General features: G+C 44.1%; 2 protein-coding genes across 5 annotated transcripts in view; one reads left to right on the forward strand and one right to left on the reverse strand.

The window, feature by feature from the left end:
• On the reverse strand, positions 1 to 3,572 carry LOC118591400 (DPH3 homolog). Of its 2 annotated transcripts, XM_036199676.1 has the most exons (3): positions 3,327 to 3,555; positions 2,854 to 2,928; positions 1 to 324 (listed from the first exon to the last, which is right to left on the reverse strand). In XM_036199676.1, exons 1-3 carry the CDS (start codon positions 3,432 to 3,434, stop codon positions 259 to 261), a joined length of 249 nt encoding a protein of 82 aa, XP_036055569.1. In that variant the 5' UTR covers positions 3,435 to 3,555; the 3' UTR covers positions 1 to 258. The 2 variants fall into 2 exon arrangements, with proteins under 2 accessions (XP_036055569.1, XP_036055570.1); XM_036199677.1 differs by lacking the exon at positions 2,854 to 2,928 and having other exon boundaries at positions 3,327 to 3,572.
• The window catches only part of Oxnad1 (oxidoreductase NAD binding domain containing 1), a 27,169-nt gene continuing 11,383 nt past the window's right edge, over positions 3,537 to 19,322 (forward strand). Inside the window, exons 1-6 of one of the 3 annotated variants that reach the window (XM_036199675.1) lie at positions 7,374 to 7,461; positions 8,750 to 8,884; positions 11,415 to 11,551; positions 12,035 to 12,098; positions 16,578 to 16,684; positions 18,144 to 18,285. In XM_036199675.1, coding sequence (XP_036055568.1) covers positions 11,436 to 11,551; positions 12,035 to 12,098; positions 16,578 to 16,684; positions 18,144 to 18,285 — 429 coding nt within the window. In that variant the 5' untranslated portion in view covers positions 7,374 to 7,461; positions 8,750 to 8,884; positions 11,415 to 11,435. Of the gene's footprint in view, positions 3,990 to 7,373; positions 7,462 to 8,749; positions 8,885 to 11,414; positions 11,552 to 12,034; positions 12,099 to 16,577; positions 16,685 to 18,143; positions 18,286 to 19,322 lie in introns of those variants that run through there. The other 2 variants (XM_036199673.1, XM_036199674.1) reach the window with 2 other exon arrangements.

Raw genomic sequence — 19,322 nt, forward strand, 5'->3', positions numbered from 1 at the left:
GAAAGGAGAAGCACCAGTTTATAAGGCTCTTCCTTCAAATTCAGATGGACAATTAGGAATCCTTCCAATTCCATGGGAACATGAAATCCAGGTCTGACACGTCACAGGCTCATGAGTTTATGATGAATTCAGCGGCTGATGGAGATCCACATGGAAGAGCCAGCCACAGACAGCTGTCCTGTGAAGAGGTTGTTTACACTTGATCCAGCCACCTGGGCTCTTTCCCTGCTGCTCAGGATTTGGGTTTCAGGGGCTTCTTCAGCATTTAATTAACTCTTTGTTGACTGAAGGTGCTGGGACTGTTTCTCCACACATAAACTGATCCTAAGACAGAAGAAGAAATGCTATTAGCCACCAGGTTTCTGTCCCACAAATGCATTAACATCACTTTCACTTCGTTACAGAATCAACTCAGCTTTAGTTTTTTCCACTGCTATATCATTTGTTTCTATTATTATTGTGGTGGGTATTGTGTTCCCTGAAATATTGTGTGTTCCCCGAAATAAACATATCTGGGGTCAGAGAACAGACAGCCACTAGAACAGAGCCAGAAATGGTGGCTAGAAAATGGGAAGAGTAAACCATAACCGAAGTTGGGCGGTGGTGGTACACACCTTTAATCCCAGCACTTGGGAGGCAGAGCTAGCCAGATTTCTGAGTTCAAGGCCACTTTAGAAACAGCTAAGCATGGTGACCCACGCCTTTAATCCCAGGGAGTCGGGGCAGAAAGAAAAAGGTATATAAGGCGTGAGGACCAGGAACTAAAGAGGAAAAAGCATGTAGTTAGTTAAGCTTTGGAGCAACACAGTTCAGCTGAGATTCATGTGGAGGAGGACTCAGAAGCTTCCAGCCTAAGGAAACAGGATCACCTGAGGAACTAGCAAGGTGAGATAGCTGTGGCTTGTTCTGCTTCTCTGATCTTCCAGCATTCACCCCAATAACTGGCCTCAGGTTTGATTTTATTAATAAGAACGCTTTAAGATTCATGTTAAATATTATTATATGCTAGCAATAAAAAATTCAAGATGTAAAATTTAGGGGAAAATTCATTTATGATATTAGAAAAACGGCAAAAAATTTAATTAAAAAAGTCTAAGACTTATGCACTAAAAACCAACTGTTGTCCAGATAGTATAATGCTATCAGGACCCTTGATCTCCCCATAGATATAAGTAGTTATCCCAGTTGACAAAACTGGAGACAAAGGAACATTTTTTTTAAGATTTATTTATTTATCTGTTTGCTTATTTTTATGTATGAGTGCTCTATCTGCATGTACACCTTTATGCTAGAAAAGGGTGTTAGATCCCACTATAGATGGTTGTGAACCACCATGTGGTTGTTGGGAATTGAACTTAGGACCTCTGGAAGAGCAGCCAGTGTTCTTAACCACTAAGTCATCTCTCCAGCCCCAACAGCACTTCACTTTTGTTCAAAGAACTGGTGTTGGCACTAGAATTAGAGCATGCTGAAATTTAGTCCTAAACTCATTATTTAATAAGCGATGTCTTAAAAATAAACATGTCACATCTTTTAAGTTTTTGCATAAATCAGTTCAATATCTGGTCATTCAACTATTTAGCCTCTTTAAATGGGTACTAAAAAAATTAGTCTTTCTGTTTCTCAACATAGACCTGCAATAGTAACTACTTTGAAAATGAGGTTCAGTCTCTGATTTCTTTTCTTCTTTTTTTCTTTCTCTTTTCTTTCTTGTTCGTTTGTTTGTTTTTCAAAACAGGGCTTCTCTGTGTACCAGCCCTAGCTATCCTGGGACTCGATTTGTAGATCAGGCTGGCCTCAAACTCAGAGATCCATCTGCCTTTGCTTCCTGAGTGCTGGGATTCCACCTCAGTCTCTGGTCTTTTATCCTGGTTTATGCCTGATACTACAAGAACTCTCCCAGTTACTGCATATCTCCCATAGTGTAATTCCCTGGTCTGTCCCTGTTGTTCTTTGTACCAGAGACCATTTTAATCCAAAAATGAATCATTAAATTTCTACATTATTGTTTCAACTAAAGCCTGCCACTCACAAAGCTCTGTGCTTTGGTCCAACTTACCCTACACTCATTTTAGAGTTCATCCTTAAGACTGTTTAAACTCCTAACTTAAGACTCCAAAGCACCAATTGCACTTTGGGTGAGAGGTAAAAGCATTTACCCTTTATCTATTGTCATGCTTATTGGGTACAAAGGAAAAAAATTAACATGAAACTGTAAAAATCGCAACTTGGAATTATATGTCAAATAAGGTAACAGACTGTATGCATAAACCAGGCAAGCAATAAAAGGCAATCTTTTCAAAATGTCCTGGAGCTCTAAACAAACTTAACCAAATAGTAAATACAAAAGAAATGTCAAAAGAAAAAAAACACCAATTAAAATAACCTTCATGACATTTTTTCATTCCTGATTAAGTCATTTTCATTAATTACATTGTCATTACAGAGCAATTTCTTTATTGCCCTTTCCAAAGTGAACACAAGTTACATAATTTAAACTTGAACAATATTATCCTACAACTACGTACTGACAATTTGTTAAGCTTTTTTAAAAATACCCATGATCTAGCACAAGGTTAAGAAACACTCTTCTAGGCCAGGCGTGGTGGCACATACCTTTAACCCTAGCCCTCGAAATGCAAGAGCAGGGGAATCTCCTGATTTCAAAGCCAGCCTGGTTTATATAGTGAGTTCTATGGTCTATAAAGACCATCTCAAAAACAAACAACAATTAAAAACCCAAAAAAACAAAAACAAAACTCCCAACACTCTTCTGCACTTTTATATCAGGCAGGCTGCTTTAGGTCTCTTGTCATTACCTATACCACCCACCCGCTGTAATGTCTCCCTTACTTTGTCATAAATCACTTTTATAATGAGAGAGCAGCTAGGGCACGTTGCCACATCTTCTCCATTCTCCAAATCTTCCTAGGACAAAATCAAACAACGTAAGGTCAGCATTGCCTCCCTTCCGTCATCTTCCCACAAGCCTTTCCCCCATCTATATGCAAGTCTTGGGTTGGGTTAGCACAGAGAACTTCCCCCAAAGTGTCACCTAGAAAAACCAGGGAGATTAGGTTGTTTTGGTCGCCCCCAAAACGCTGGGTTACAAACTCGAGTTCCCTTCTCCAAAGAAGTTCCCAGAAAACGACTGTAAGGGTGGGGCTAGGGAGATCTGCGCCCCTGGCCAGACCGCGTACCCCGACAGCTCCGAATACTACGTTAGCGGCGGGGGTTCAGGAGAACACGTGGGTGACAGCCTAGCCAGGGACCCCGGAAGGGAAAATGCGCGAGCTCAAGGAGTCGCCCATGGGCCCTCAGGGTACCTTGGTGATGGAGAACTTATCCCCACAGGGGCAGGGGTAGAAATACGTCTCCGAGTCCTCGTCATATTGAAAGTCCTCGATCTCCACCTCATCGTGAAACACCGCCATGGTCACCGGGTGGACTCTTCATCAGTTTGCTTAACTCGGCTGGTTCTGGAAGGCCTGGGCGTCCCGGCTGACCCGGAAGCAGGCACAATCACTTCCGGGCGGCGCAAGGCGATGACATAACAGTAGCCAAATGGGTGACCGGGTCGCGGTCGCCATGGAGATAGCCGAGCTGGGGGACTTATTGCCTCAAAGGTGGCGCTTACTGAGCAGCCGGTTTGCGCAGCGCTCCGCCCACTAGGTGGCAGTGACCAATAGCATGAGAGGCTCTCTCTCACGGCTGCTACGTCACTCCAGGCCTGGGAGTTTGGGTCTGGGCTGTAAGAGTTGTTTCCTTTGCCGGTGGAGTCTCGTCCTCCACCGCTGACTCCAGAGAACCTTTAAAGAGTGGGCTGGAGGCTACGGCCCTTAGCAGAGGGGGGCGCCTGGTCACCGAGGCCCAGGGACCCACGCAGCGTCCTCTCCAGTCCGCGGTGGTCGACAACAGCACTCCTGGAATTGCGTTTCAGCCGACCTTGAGCTCAGAGAAGCCTGGCCTGTTGTAGTTCCCGCCTGCAGGTACATCGCTGCCTGTCTCACTCCAGCCACCTCCAGATACCCTGAGCTGTGTTGTAGAGGAGCAAGATCTGTAAGACAGGGACGAATTCTAGCAATATTTGCAGTGTTCACTATAGTGACAGGTGCGGTAGCAGTATAACATCACTTAATTATTGGGAGTTTTAGTGGGCCACCTACGCTCTGAATGTAATTCTGTTGACCCTGGAGTTCAAAACTCCATTTTATTTATCTTTAACTCAGATTCAGAGACTGGGCATCTTGCCCAAGATTACATACCTAGGCTATCTCCAAAGTCCAGGAACAAATTATTTTTGTGAACTTCAGTTCTTGGTGAAAAGAATGGTTTTCCGGTAGTATTGTCAGTATGCAGTGTCTTTCCTTGAACCTAGAAGCGAAATGCAAATGAAAAGCGCTTTGTCCCGAAAGCAGTGCTGGGCCTGTTTTGGTTACAATCAGGGACTTTGGAGCATCGCTCTATTACTAGACAGTTACTCAGATCTCACTGGAGGAGTGCAGTGTAGTGGAAACCCATGTGGCAGAACAGGATCCTGGACCAGAATCTGACTTGATGGGCTCTGGGAGTTGGAAATTCACATTCTTTGGTTCTTACTTCCTTTCCGAGAAAAGAGCCTTTGAAATCTAACATTCTTTTGCGTGGAAATTAATAGTTCAGCAATCATGTATAGCTTATGTAGCTTATATTTCTATAACTTATACTTAATGTTTAAGTATATACAGTTTGCATAACTTAACAATTTTGTGCACATTGAAAGGACGCTTTCATTTTGAAGCCCCTTTAAAGTGTTTAAATCTAAAGTCAGAGAAGTCTTTGAAAGGTAAAATCCAGAAGTTGCATTAAGAGAGTGTATGGAAGATTGTTTCAAAGTTTTCACTTTCTTTTTTGCATAAATTGGAGATCTACACAGCAATTAGGAGATATTTGTAGCCTTTTGAGGGTTAACTGTAGCCTTTTTGTGCAAAGAAGAAATCCTGTGGAAGTCTTGTATCTTTATAAATACAAAAAGGTGGACACTGGGACACAGGAAGTAAACTGATTTTCCAGTGTCTATTCTTAGTTCAGATGATCACAGTTAGAAATCGTCTTTAGTTCTTAGGAGCTATTCTCGAATGTGCAGAAGGGATACAGCTGTGGAAATGGATTGTCGAGTAAAGTATATGAATGTGCAACTCCAGCACTGATGGGAATGGGGGCACAAGAATGGAGACAGGTGGATCCGTGGAGCATAGTGACCAACCTATTGGTGAACTCCAGGTTCAGGGAGAAATTATCTCAAAAAATACAGTGGAGCATGAAGAAGACGTCCACCCTCATCCTCTGCCTTGAACTCACACATGCACATACATATAACACACAGGATTGGATGCCACCATATTTGGCTCATAGTATGTATAAATTGCTAGGCCTCTTTTTTAATAAAACAAAGGCCGGGTGATGGTGGCACACGCCTTTAATCCCAGCACTTGGAGGCAGAGCCAGGCAGATCTCTGTGAGTTCGAGGCCAGCCTGGGCTACAGAGTGAGTTCCAGGACAGGCTCCAAAGCTATGCAGAGAAACCCTGTCTTGAAAAACCAAAACAAACAAACAAACAAAAACCCCAAACAAACAAAGGGCTGAAGAGACGAGCACTGGCCGTTCTTCCTGAGGACCCAGGTCAAATTCTCAGCGCCAACACAGCGGTTAGAACTGTCTATAACTTCAGTTCCAGGGGATCCAATACCCTTTTCTGGCCTCTGAGGGCACGAGGAATGGTACACAGATGTACATACAGGGAAAACACCCCCCACATAAAAACAACAACAACAATAATAATAAGATGGGGCTGGACAATTGGCACAGTGGTTAATAGCACCCACTGCTCTGCTGGAGGACCTCGGTTTGATTCCCAGCACTCATATGGGGGCTTAACAACTGTGTGTGTAACTCCAGTCCCAGGGCATCCAACCCTCTCTTCTGACCTCCATAAGCACCAGGTACACAGTGCATAGACAGATATGTAGGCAATCACTCATACACATTAAAATAACAAAAAGATTTAAATAATATAATAAATACAAAAAACATTTCTTAGCCAGGAAGTGGTCGGGCACGCCTGTAATCCCAGCACTAGGGAGGCAGAGGCAGGTGGGTCTTTGTGAGTTTGAGGCCAGCCTGGTCTACCAAGCGAGATCCAGGAAAGGCGCAAAACTACACAGAGAAACCCTGTCTCGAAAAAACAAAACAAAAAAAAACATTTCTTTTTCCTGATCCTGGGAATCAAACCTTGGGTCTAGTGCATGCTAGATACATGCTTTATTGGCTTAGCCACACCCCAAGTCCTGATTTTAGAAGGCAATTCAGACCCATCAAAAACAACTTTTGGGGGCATCTTAAAACCTGAAGTTACAGGAGTGGCTTAGATGGGGTTTTATTGCTGTGAAGAGACACCATGACCATGGAAACTTTTTTTTTTGTTTGTTTTTGTTTTTGTTTTTCGAGACAGGGTTTCAATGTGTAGCTTTGCGCCTTTCCTGGAACTCGCTTTGGAGACCAGGCTGGCCTCGAACTCACAGAGATCCTCCTGGCTCTGCCTCCCGAGTGCTGGGATTAAAGGCGTGCGCCACCACCGCCTGGCTACGGAAACTCTTATAAAGAAAAATATTTAATTGGGACTGGCTTATAGTTTCAGAGGTTTAGTCCATTATCATCATGGCAAAAAGCTTGGTGGCATGCAAGTAGACATGCTGCTAGAGAAGGAGCTGAGAGTTCTACATCTTGATTTAAAGGCAGCAGGAGACTGAGCCACACTGGGTGTAACTAACATATAAGACCCCAAAGTCCATGCTTACAGAGAAATACTTCCTCCAACAAGGCCACAGCTACTCCCTATGGGCCAAATATTCAAAAACATGAGTTTATGTGGACCATACTATCCAAAACACCACAATGGGACAGCTAGCATTTCTTTGTAATTTTGACCAATTGTTTGCATATATATTATTTAAAATAGAGAAAGAATAGGTAATGAGCCATTTATTTGTGGTAGCTGACGCTGTTCCCTATACACTTATGTGTGTTGTGTCATTAGAATGACACAGTGGGGTACAGATGAGCTGTGTCTTTAGCTTTGGGAAATGAGGTTTAGGGGCTGAAGAATTGCTAAAGCGAAGCTGCAAAGTCATGGTGCCGACTTGGATCCCTCTGATCCTAGACCCAGACTCTCGGTGAGTGACGCTATGTCTGATCCAGTTCAGGCAGAAGGAGAGGAAACCACAGGGATGTCCTACAACAAGATGTAGGGCTGATCCTAGCTGTTTTCAACACTCTCCACTTCCGCCATCTCTGGCTGCTGCTGCTCTACCAGAATCTTAGAGTCTTGACTTCCTGCTTCAACCTGGGCAGTCATTTAAACTCCAGAGATCGTGTCCTTGTTCTGATTTATTCATTTCTTCAGCTGCTTCTTGTGCCCTTCAGGTAAGGTTTATACCTTCACGCTATCCTGCCGTGACCCAGGACACATTTATGTAGACAGTTTCCTGTCATTCTCACCCAGCTCCTCTGGTCACACTGGCCCTGGCTCTTCTAACTCCCCAGGCTGGTTCCTGGCTTGGGCTTCATTCTTGCCGAGATCTCTGCTGCAGTGTTCTCCCCTTCAAGTCTGCCTGACTGCCTCTTGGGCTCTGCCCTCAGCTCAGCAGCCACCCCACCCCCCATATACTTCATCACTCCTTCTTCCTTTGTTGTACTCATCCCCCATAACCACCCCTTTAATTATAGTCAGCACCCTTCTCTTGCTCAGCTCCTTGGGCTTGGCAGCAGGTGCCTTTAACTACTGAACCAGCTTGCCAGTCTGATGTAAATAACACACACACACACTTTAGTTTAAGGACTGGAATAAAGCTTGGAAGGCAAGTTGAACACAATTTTATAAAAATGCCTTTATTTGCCAGTAGGTGACACTTTTGGTCATGGTGCTGTTAACAAAATTCAGTGTATGAAAAAGAACAGCTTTTAAAAATTAACTTTCAGAGGGTTGGAGATTTAGCTCAGTGGTAGAGCACTTGCCTAGCAAGCTCAAGGCCCTGGGTTCGGTCCTCAGCTCTGAAAAAAAAAATTAACTTTCTTTTGTTTTCCAGTTGAGAAGTAAACTGTTGTAAACAGCACAGTTACGAAAGGTGTACTGTATTGTAAAGCATTTACTTCAGCAGTAGTTGTCTAAAATACTAAGTGGAACTATGTCCACTTTTCACTGGAGGATGAACTTAATATTAGAGATTTGGTCCTAAGTGATATAACTATCTACTGTTGACTATGATTTAACTTTCTTCAGTACAGCATAAGCTCAAACTGGGCAGAACCACAAGGGGAACTACCCGAGGCCACACAGGTAGGGTAGCCACAGATAGCAGGAAGCAACAGCTTGGAGGGTATTTGATGGGATGGGTAACCTAGGTTACAGGGGTTGACTCAAGCCATGGAAGATCAAGAAGCAGATGAGGAATAAAAAGAAACATCCACATAAAGGGAAGGATTAATGGCAGGGAGTAATTGAGACTGAGGACCTCTGATTATAATGAGGCCTTCCCTTCAGTCTGGTGCTGGGACTCAAACCCAAGACCTCTATTGTGTTTCAAATGAGCACTCTACCTCTGGCTTCACACTTTAACTGTAAGTTAGCCTTTTCTTTGCAAGTAAGACTTGATGGGGCTTTTTCTGTTTCCTGGTTTTGTACTTAACTAGTTTATTGTCTCTGCCATTGTAGGAACTTGGTGGGAATTTCAGGATATGGAAAAGTCTGTGTTCCGGCTGGTGTGAATCCAGAGGTCTTAGTATAGTATTGGAACCAAAATATCGTGTCAGACAGCTGAGGACTCCCAGAATCCCATGGCTTTCTAAAGTAAGTTGTGCTTGCTTGCTTTCAGTGACCAACACACTGTTCTTGCATGAGGTAGCAGAGGCCTTACACCTCTTCTCAACATGGCTGAACTGAACTGTGACAAGAAGAAATCTGTCTGAAGACTACTTAGGGGCTGTGGCTTTTGAGAAACTCTCATTTACATCACCACCTTGTATATTAATTTATTTAGTTCTATCTCCACCTATTAGAACCTAAGTTTTCTGACGCTTTTGTTAGTATTTATGCGGCGCTAGGAACACGTCCCGAACACGAATGTTAGTATTTATGCGGTGCTAGGAACACGTCCCGAACACAACAAGACCACGGGAGAGTTTTATTAAAGAGGATAGAGGTGACAGGCCTGGGTGAAACACACGTGGGGAGAGAGAGAGACAGAGAGAGACTGAGAGCCTCGCGCAAGATGGCGCCGGCTTTTTAAAGGTTGGGCCGCGCGTGCGTACAGGGACTCCTGTGGGTACTCCATGCATGCGCGTAGATTACATGGCTGCACGCGCGCTTTAGGCAACCACGTAAGGCCACAGAGTCCCAGTCCCGCGAGATGTCTGACCCGGATATGGCTATTCTACACCGGAAATAGTTAGGCGGTCCGCCGGGCAAGCCCAACTGTGTGAACATGTAATTATCTATCAGCTTTCTTCAAACCAGCACTGCCAAAGCTTAGGTAAATGCCTGCTTCATACTTGGCCCTTAATGCTTTTCACTGAATGAAAACCTACCAGAACTTCATTGCTGGCTTGAATATTCTCCTAATACTAAACTTATTATAGTCAACTCATACAGCACTTTCTAAAATGCTTGGGAAAGACATGTTTTATTCACATTTTATTCTCAAAGCCACGAAGGAGAGAGATAACTGATACGGTAATACAGCATGGAAAATTTGGTGTTGAGGCTAAGAAGTATTTTTTAAATGGCACAAGAAAGTAGTGTGGGAGCCAAAGGATGGGTGACCTGACTCTCAATCAGTGTTTTACCTGATCATCTTGTGATTTTAAGACATCCTGATGGGGTGATGGCACATGCTTGTAACCCCAGAACAAGGCAGGAGGAGCCCAGGTTTGAGACCAGGTTAGGGAACACTGAGTTCAAGACCAGCCAGGCACTTAGTAAGCTTGTCTCCTAAAATCAAAGGAAAATAAAAGTAAAGTATTGAGAATCTTCCTGTTTTGTTTTTAATTGAAAGATAACATACAGACAAAGTATCCAGCTACAAGGACAGCTTGCAGATTTTACAAAGTGGACCTACTGAGGCACTCAGCATTCATATAAAGAAAGTGCGTTGTTAACAGCTGCTTTCCACGACTGATTTCTAACATTATAGGGTGTTTGTTGTTTTCCTGTCTTGGCACATTGCATAGTCGATATCAAGAACATGTGCTCTTTGGAGTCTGGCTGCTGTCACCGTTGAGTGCCTGCAGCTATGATTGACAGTTACTGCGTGTAAGTGAAATGTACTCACCGCCACTGCTGCTGTGTGTAGTGCATGAGTGTATCACCTCCAGTCACTGCTGTTTGTGGTCTTTTGGATAGTTGCTAATTTGGTCTGTTATAAATAGTATTATCTATTTGTTTTAAATATTTGTGAACCTTAAGCTTTTACAAATACAATTCTTAAAAGATTTACTTTTAGCCGGGCAGTGGTGACACATCCCTTTAATCCCAGCACTTGGGGGGCAGAGGCAGGCGGATCTCTAAGTTTGAGGACAGCCTGGTCTACAGAGCGAGTTCCAGGGCAGCCAGGGCTACACAGAGAAACCCTGTCTTGAAAATCACCCCACCAAAAGGTTTTTGTTTTTTGTTTTTAATTATATGCAGTTTATGTGTGCATGAGTGTAGAAGCCAGGGGAGTTGGATCCCTTGAGCTAGAGTTACAGGTAGTTCTGAGCCATCTGATGTAGTTGCTGGGAATTGGGTCTTCTAGAAGAACAATACATGTTCTTTTTTTGTTTGTTTGTTTTTTTGAGACAGGTTTCTATGTAGCCCTGACGGTCCTGGAACTCAGTATGTAGACCAGGCTGGCCTCAAACTCACAGAGATCCACATGCCTCTACCTCCCGAGTGCTAAGACTAAAGGCATGTGCTACCACACTCAGCCCGAATCTTTAAGCAATTTTATTTAAAAATTTCATTACATTTCTTTCATTGTTTATTTGTAGGGACTGGGGTACACATGTTAATCAAAGGACAATTTGTGGGAATTGATTTTCTTCCTTCCATTATGTGGGTGGGTATTTTGTTTTTATGTGTATGGGTGTTTTGCCTGTATATATCTATGCATCATGTGTTGGTACCTGCAAAGGTCAGAAGAGGGCATCAGAGACCCTGGAAATGGAGTTAGAGATGGTTGTGACTTGCCATGTGGGCACTAGGAATTGAACTCAGGTCCTCTGGAAGAACAGCCAGTGCTCTCAAGTACAGAGCCACCTCTCCAGCCCCACAGTCTTTTGCTCCTGCCCCTGACATAGTCTGCCATTTCTCCACTTCCTCTGAAAATGATTTTTAATTTCAGTTACGTTTGCCCAGGAGCACCATGGCCCATGTTGTCTTGATTCCTGGGTTCTGTCGCCGTCCTGTGGGAGCCATCTGCACTCAGGCTGCTTTGTGGGGATTGACAGCCAGCACTTTGCGTCACCTTACGCTAACCAGGTGAGCTGTCAGTCTTTTTTTTTTTTTTTTAAATTTTTTATTTATTTATTATGTATACAGAAGAAGGCGCCAGATCTCATTGCAGATGGTTGTGAGCCACCATGTGGTTGCTGGGAATTGAACTCAGGACCTCTGGAAGAGCAGTCGGTGCTCTTAACCTCTGAGCCATCTCTCCAGCCCCGAGTTGTCAGTCTTTACTGTCATTTAGGTTGATTCTTGAAACCTGATCTGCTGATGGTCTGGGAGGTCCTTCAAACTCAAGAGAGGCAGCATCCTGGCTTCAGCGAGCATGCCGTCAGATTGGAAACTGCTGGGTGTGCAACTGAGCACTGGCAGAGTCTCACTATTTTGTAGAATCAACAACTAATTATACTTTTGATAGCTATGACTTTTGGTTTTGGTTTTGGTTTTTGGCAGGGGAAGCTAGTTTTACTTTTTATGAGGATAATGCTTACTGATCTGATTTTACCTTCTTTTAACAAGCATAATGAAATCCAAAAGGAAAACCGATCACTTGGAGAGAACTGCAACCGCCCTCCGACAGGAGGTCTGTATCCTTCGGGCATGGTGGGGCCGTCAGGGAAATGATGTTTTCCTGTTCTGGAATTTCCTGAGCAAGGGAAAGATAACTCATTTGAAAGCAATGGCTGAGTTGTATTAAGGTTTTCCACTAAATTTGGCATGGTGGGGCTGTTCTGGCGAGGGAGCATAGCCATGACTAGGTGCCCTCCTCACAGGTACATTGAGAGCGTGCTGTAGGAAAAGGAACCTGTGGAGCCTACACCTTATGAATGGCTTATCTTTTTCTTCTTTTGCCTCCATGTCTCAAAGTCCCTGTTGGTCCTGCTTTAGAAGCACCTCCTAGCTCGTCAGAGCAGCACTGACAGCTGAGACAGGATGAGCTCACTGCCCTTCCCCTGCAGACTGTCAGTCATACTCAGGCTACAGAAAGCTAACCTGCCAGCTGAAGGGTGCCGAGGATCCTCACCCTTTACCTCTGAGTAGCCATGTGTCCCCTTAAAAACACGCAGTGGATACTTGCCTTTACTCTTGAGTTGTTGCACACAGATTCAGCTGTATTTAGTTTAGTGTTATACGTCCCTGTAAGCCAAGAAAAAAACCCTGCTTTTATACACTTCTACAAAAGTGATCAGAAACTGTATTGTCTCCATAGTTTTATGTTTTATTACCAGGAAGCACTTTAACATATATTGTTAGGCCCTACTTTGAAAAGTTAATTCTCCTTTAGAGAATTGCTTTGGTGCTAAAGGTAATTGTTGATTCCACTTTATGTTGACTGTTTCTTTTTGAAATGTAAAATAAGTTCAGCAGAGTAAGTCTATAGGCATATAGGAAACTGTACTTTTCCCATTGATAAATCTGAAAATATTTTTCAACACACAAAAGAGTACTGATTGTGTAAGTGTTGAAGCTTGTTAAGGAATTTTTCATGAAAGTGAAATCCTGCTGGTTGTAAAGAAAACTTGTATGTACTCTTTTTGTGGTTTGTGGAGGTGGGTAGATAAATTAGAGCTGATGTTGACACACTTTGTTCAAAGGTCCAAGTAGTGAGTCATTTCATCACTAAACAGCATCTTTGAGGTAGGACGCAGCCAAGGAAGGATGTAAGCAAATCAGGCTTGCTGTGTCCAATCAAACATGTTTCACCAAAGCGCTGAGATTTGGCCTTTAGGTGACAGTTACCAGTGTTTGAATTAGAGTCGCCATTTCAGGATCTTATAGGGCAGAAGTATTGGGACTTTGGGGGAGGTTCCCTTGATTCTAGTTTAGAACAAAGAAAGGTTAATGTTAGCTCTGATGGTGCCATTGAAAGTATAGCAACTGGAGGCTGGAGAGATGGCTCAGCAGGTAAGAGCACTTGACTGCTCTTTCAGAGGTCCCGAGTTCAGTTCCCAGCAACTACATGTTCACATCCATCTGTAATGGGATCAGAGTCCTTTTGGTGTGCACAAAGACAGAGCACTCACATATAAATACATGAATAAATAAATCTTTTAAAAGAGAAAGAAAGCATAGTATCTGATGCCCAGGAATTAGAAAACTGCAGGATTACAATTACAATAGCATTGCTATCTTTAGGGGGAGAAATTTCTTCATTTTCAACTCTCCTTTTTTATTTCTAATTTTTATTCTCCCAAACATAATAAGTGGGAGGAGGTGGGAGGAACTGGAGAAACTAGATGATCTCTGGGGCCAGCACCTCAACAGTGTAGCATCAGGGTTTATCCTGTCATAGAGCAGGGGCTTGACTTTGGACTTAGAATGAACAGATCCTCATGTTGAGCTGTAGCAGAACTGGGCCAGTTCCTCATGGTCCCACCTTCTGCTCTCTAGTTTATAGAACAAGTACAGTATACTTGCACAGCTCCAGAATTGAAATCTTGGTAGTGGTAAGAAGCTGGTGTTGCAGGGCATCCCAGTTCCAGACACCATGGAATTGAGCAAGTTTGTGATAAACTGTGTGCTACATGTGAGACTGTACTTCTGGGGACAGTGTTGTCAGATCATTAAGTGCTACAATGACCTGGGTTTAAATCCTAGTTCAATAGTTCTTGGACAGTGGTTTTGAGCAAATACAGAAACTTACTTTTTTTTTAGCCAGCAAGGGGAAGAATAACAACATTGTCTCTGGATATTATCGATATCAATGGAATGAACTAATGCACTTAAAACATTGAACTCAGCTCCTAATATACCTGAAAGAACAGTTCCTTAGGCATTGGCTATCCTTATCCACAGGGAGTGTAGTTGTAAACCTGTGAGGAGCAGAAGCTAGTGGGCAGGAGGGTGAGGGCCTCCGGCGAGGAATGCTTGCATTGAGGAAGAGTGAGGAGACCAGGTTCTTTCCTGAGCACAGGAGAGGTCCTAGAGAGGTCCGGATCAGCTCTCCCCAGCAAGGAGAATACTTCAGGGTGGAGCTGACCAAATGCAAAGGCTGGGATGATGGGGGTGTACCTGGGGAGGTTTGTCACTGATGCTGGACACTGAGTGTGATTTCAGGACATCTACCAACCTGAGAAGGACTAGTTGCCGGAGAGCAGAAGACAGGTTCCCTCTGGTTCAGAAGAGCAACAAGAACAGGAAGATTGTGTGGGCTGAGGGAGCTTGTTGTCTCAGTAGAGGAGGGATGGAAGGCAAGGTTTCTCAGATACTTTCTAGTTGGTACCCAGACAATAATTGATAGGCTAGAATGGACATATGGCTCCAGTCCACCACACTGAACAGGTCCTTGTCACCCACACCTGCAGTTGCCCTGGGGGTGTGCAGTGCAGTGGCATATATAGTAACAAATGGATAAAGTGCAGTATATGATATAAAATAAAGTAATGCAGTAAAGTAGGTAACAAACAATGCACACTTACTGTGGGCCAGCAACATTAGAAGTGCTTTTGCTTGCACTCTCGGCTTTAGTGCCCAACAACACTATGAGGCGAAGGTGTTCTGGCCTCAGTTCACAGTTGAAGGTGGCCAGGACATTCGCCCTGAGTTCCATGCTGGTAAATGGGGTTGCCAAGATTAAAGTCTGGGCTGCCTCACTGCCGAGTCCATTCTGTTGGCAGCTATATTCTGCTTATTTCCATAGCTTGTGTCTGAGCTGCTCAAGATAAAGCCAGTGGCACTGTATCCCATGTCTGATGAGACAGGACGGCACCTGAGAAAGGATTGAATGTGAGCAAAGGGCTAGCTGATAGCTGCTGCTGAAGCAGTATGGGTCGCAGATAGGGGTCAGGATCAAGAGTCTAGGTGGTGGAAAGGGCATTGCCTGGTGGCACACATCTGTAATCTTAGTGCTGAGGTTGATGGACAGCAAGTTCCAGGCCAGCCTGGTCTATGTAGAGAGACCCTGTCTTTTTTCTTTCTTTTTTTTTTTTTCTTAAGGTGAATGCATTGGGGCTGTCATAGGGAAATCACCCACTTGTTCTCCAAGACAGAAGCAAGAAGGGGTTAGCCACAATGCAAAGAAAGAGAGGCAACGGATTTTACAGCAGTGGACAAAGGATGAAAATTTTAGGAGCTATTTTGAGGTAGTGAGACTTTCCTAGTGGATTTTTAAAAGTGATCTCCTGAACCTGGAAGTCCAGTTGAAGAAAAGGCTGAAATGAGCTAGCATCAGGGTGGACAGTTTCCAAAGCGTCCCCTGGTGGGGCTGGTAGGGGCCCTTCATTGAGGGGCCTGCCCACTGCCACAGGTGGAGTTGAACAGAAGGAACTTGAGGGGAGCCGTGTCTGTCTTTGACCCTCAGAACAATGTTCCAGATTTAGGGGAGGAAGAGTAGTACAGGGCAGAGGTGGAATAAAGGAAGTGGTGAGTGCTAAGGCACAGGTTACCCAGCACTGACTAGCTCCCAGTTTGGAAGTTTTCAGAAAGCAAATGCCTCGTTGAGAGCAGTGCTCCCCGAACTCCGGAGGAAGGGCTGTGCTGTTCTTGCTTTAAGGTCGTGAACTGCTTATAGTACAAGCATTACATGGTGGTACACACCTTAATCACAGCACTCCGGAGGCAGGGCAGGTGAGTTCAAGGGCAGCCTGATCTACATAGTCCCAGGCTAGGCAGGGCTACAAAGTGAGACCCGACTCACAAAACAAAAGGCAGGAAGGAAGCACATGAGTACCAACCCAGTTCTCTATTTCTTTGCTCTTTAAAAAGCTCTTACTGCTCTCTGTGAATGTCTGCTGTTAGCGTGCCATGAACTTCTTACTTGGAAGCAACTGTGGCCTCACCTGGCCTACTGCTGAAGGGGACATTAGATGCCAGGCAGGGTTGTGGAAGGCATCTCACCCACACAGCTCTTCGGGGTGCCTAACCCAGTGCCTGGATGGATACTGGTTACACAGTCCTTGTAAGGGATGGTTTTGTATTCAGGATAAAATAGTGTTGTAGGTAGTCTCATAAAGTTCATTCAGTTTACCCACCTGATGGAGGACATAGCAGAGCAGTGTGTGCTGTGCCTTGTTGGGCAGTTTTCCAAGCCTATGTTCCTAAGCCCTGAACCTCTTTGCTTCAGGTCGTGGCTGTGGCTAGGGTGTGTGAAATTGCCCACGAGTCTCCGTCAGTGAAGAGTCTTCGCTTGCTTGTCTCCGATAAAGACTTCTCCTTTAAGGCTGGCCAGTGGTGAGTGGTGTTTCTCTTTTCCTGTCAAATGAAAGGTATTCTATTTTCCTCTGGAAAGGACTTTTGTAGGTAGCTGTCCCCCACTTAGGAGAGAGGAATTCTGAGTCATTTCTGTTTGGGCATGGGCACCTTGATTTCTTACTTGGTTGTAACCTGTATCACCCTCTGTCATGTATGAAACTAACCTTGGGTAGTCCTCTTTCAAACAGCAAGGTGCTGCTCTGTGGAGCCACAGCTCTACAATTGTGTCTGCAGATGGCTTAGCTAGAACACATTGCAGCCACCTGATCTGCTCTGGTTATGGTTGCTGGGCACTCCTGCATTTCTAAAAACCAGTCTTTGTTCTGATAGACAGTGTAGCTGAAAGAACGGCCCTGGCCTCTAGCTCAGAGATCCCCTTGCCTCTGTTCCCGAGTGCTGCAATTAAAGGTGTGTGCCACTACACCTGGCTGCCTTATCTTTTTGAGAAGAGTCTCTCATTGAACCTAGCCCTCAGGTTGATTTAAAAAAAAATGATGAAGACAGATGTTAAGCCAACCTTGTAGTCTCAGATGTTTTTCTTTATTTGAATAGGTACTGGTCTATAGCGGTTGTTCCCCACCTGTGGGTCGTGACCCCTTTTGGAGTCAAATGCGCCTTTAACAAGGATTGCCTAAGAACATCAGAAAGCACAGATATTTACATTACAGTTTATAACAGTTATGGCCGGGCAGTGGTGGCACACGCCTTTAATCCCAGCACTCAGGAGGCAGAGCCAGGAGGATCTCTGTGAGTTTGAGGCCAGCCTGGGCTACCAAGTGAGTTCCAGGAAAGGCGCAAAGCTACACAGAGAAACCCTGTCTCGAAAAAAACAAAAAAAATTAGTTATGAAGTAGCAATGAAATAATTTTATGGTTGGGGTCACCACATGAGGAACTGTATTAAAGGGTTGTAGCCTCAGGAAGGTTGAGGACCACTGGTCTATAGTTTTCTTTCAGTGTCCGTGATTTTCAGGGTGATACTAGCTTCATTAGAGTCAGTTCCAATGTGTTTGTTCTCTTGTTTGGGGTAATTTCTGAAAGATTAGTGTTAATTCTCCCTTAAGTGTGTGATGCAGCTCACCAGTGATGCTGTCTGAACCAGAATTCTTCTTTGTGAAGTCTTATTAATTCAGTCCTTAAAGTTTATGTAGATCTGATCAAGTTTCTTCTTGTGCCCTTTTAGATAGTTGATGTCTTTTTAGTAATATATGTGGTTCATCTAAATTAACTAACTGTAACATAGCAGTTCTTCATAAAATTCCTGGAGAAAAAATTCCTGGAGAAAAAATTCCTGAAGAATTATTTTTATTTTGTAAGGTTTTTTTAAGTTAGGACTTTATATTTTCTTAGTGTAACTGAATCTGTCAGCTTGTTTCTTTGCCTGCCAGTTGACAACTTTCTTAGTTACTGCAACAGTGATGGTTTGTTTGTCCTTTTAGGGTTGATTTCTTTATCCCAGGAGTCTCAGTCGTTGGTGGGTTTTCAATTTGCTCCAGTCCCCAACTGCTAGAACACGAGAGAATAATAGAATTGGCAGTGAAATACACAAACCACCCTCCTGCTGTCTGGGTTCACAATAAGGTAAGCAGTCACCTTGAAAAGTAACCTTGTTTTAGATTTCCGTAACTTAATGGGTCTGAGTATTTTACCTGCATGTTTGTTTGTGCACCATGTGCACGTCTGTTTCTCCCAGGGTCACTGATGGTTGTGGGTCACCATGTGGGTGTTGGGAACCAAACCTGAGGCCTCTGTAAGAGTGACAGGTGCTCTGAACTGGTGAGCATCTCTCCAGCCCCTCAGCTAACTTAAAGTTGGAGATCTGAGCATCTTCATCTGCCTCCATTAAATGTGTGTTCAGCTCACTTAGTTCACTTGTAACCTGGACCTGCAGGAATGGGATCCTGAACGGCAAGGCGTCCAGTGGAGGACTGGGAACATGCAACATGCAACATGCAAACTCACACTGAGTTCCCCAGGAGGGTGGCGAAGCAGAGTCTTGTTGGTGAACTGCGTTTTAAAGGGACTGGAAATGTTTTGTTTCTACCAGGCATTCTATACAAGTGTTTGGAAATCAACTGTTAGGTCGTCTTACTGTGAGCATCCTAAAGAAGGGACTGCCTAGAATCCAGAGGGGAACCTCTGCAGTTACAGAGCAGTACACAGTCATTAATGCTGAGCCTGTGGTGCTCCACACTAGTCACCGCGGGCTCGTCCTACGGGGTTCTGAGAGGATCCAGTTCTAACTGTTGTCTGTAAATCGTGCTTTATCACAAGGCTTTGCATATGCCGCCTGCCATTACCTGCTAGAACGCCAGGAACAGAAGGGGACCTTAGTTTTGACCCTTCTTTCCTTTTATTACCCGCTCTTCCGTACTATAGTGAGTCTTTGTATTTTCCTATAGCCTCCATCCTGTTTCAGGGTTTTTTTAGCTTCCTTACTGAAATGCACCAGAAACTCAGCACGGTTTCATTCTTTTTCTGGGAGTCATTGACAGTCAAAAAAGAGAACAGAAAGCAAAAACTAACTTTGTTTTCATCACTGTGTTTTCAAAGGTGGCAGAGAATTCTTGTTTGAGTGGGAACCATATGTAAGGCGAGGAGAGAAGCCAGTAGTAGCA

Source organism: Onychomys torridus, chromosome 9, assembly GCF_903995425.1.
Source record: "Onychomys torridus chromosome 9, mOncTor1.1, whole genome shotgun sequence".
Classification (NCBI taxonomy): domain Eukaryota; kingdom Metazoa; phylum Chordata; class Mammalia; order Rodentia; family Cricetidae; genus Onychomys; species Onychomys torridus.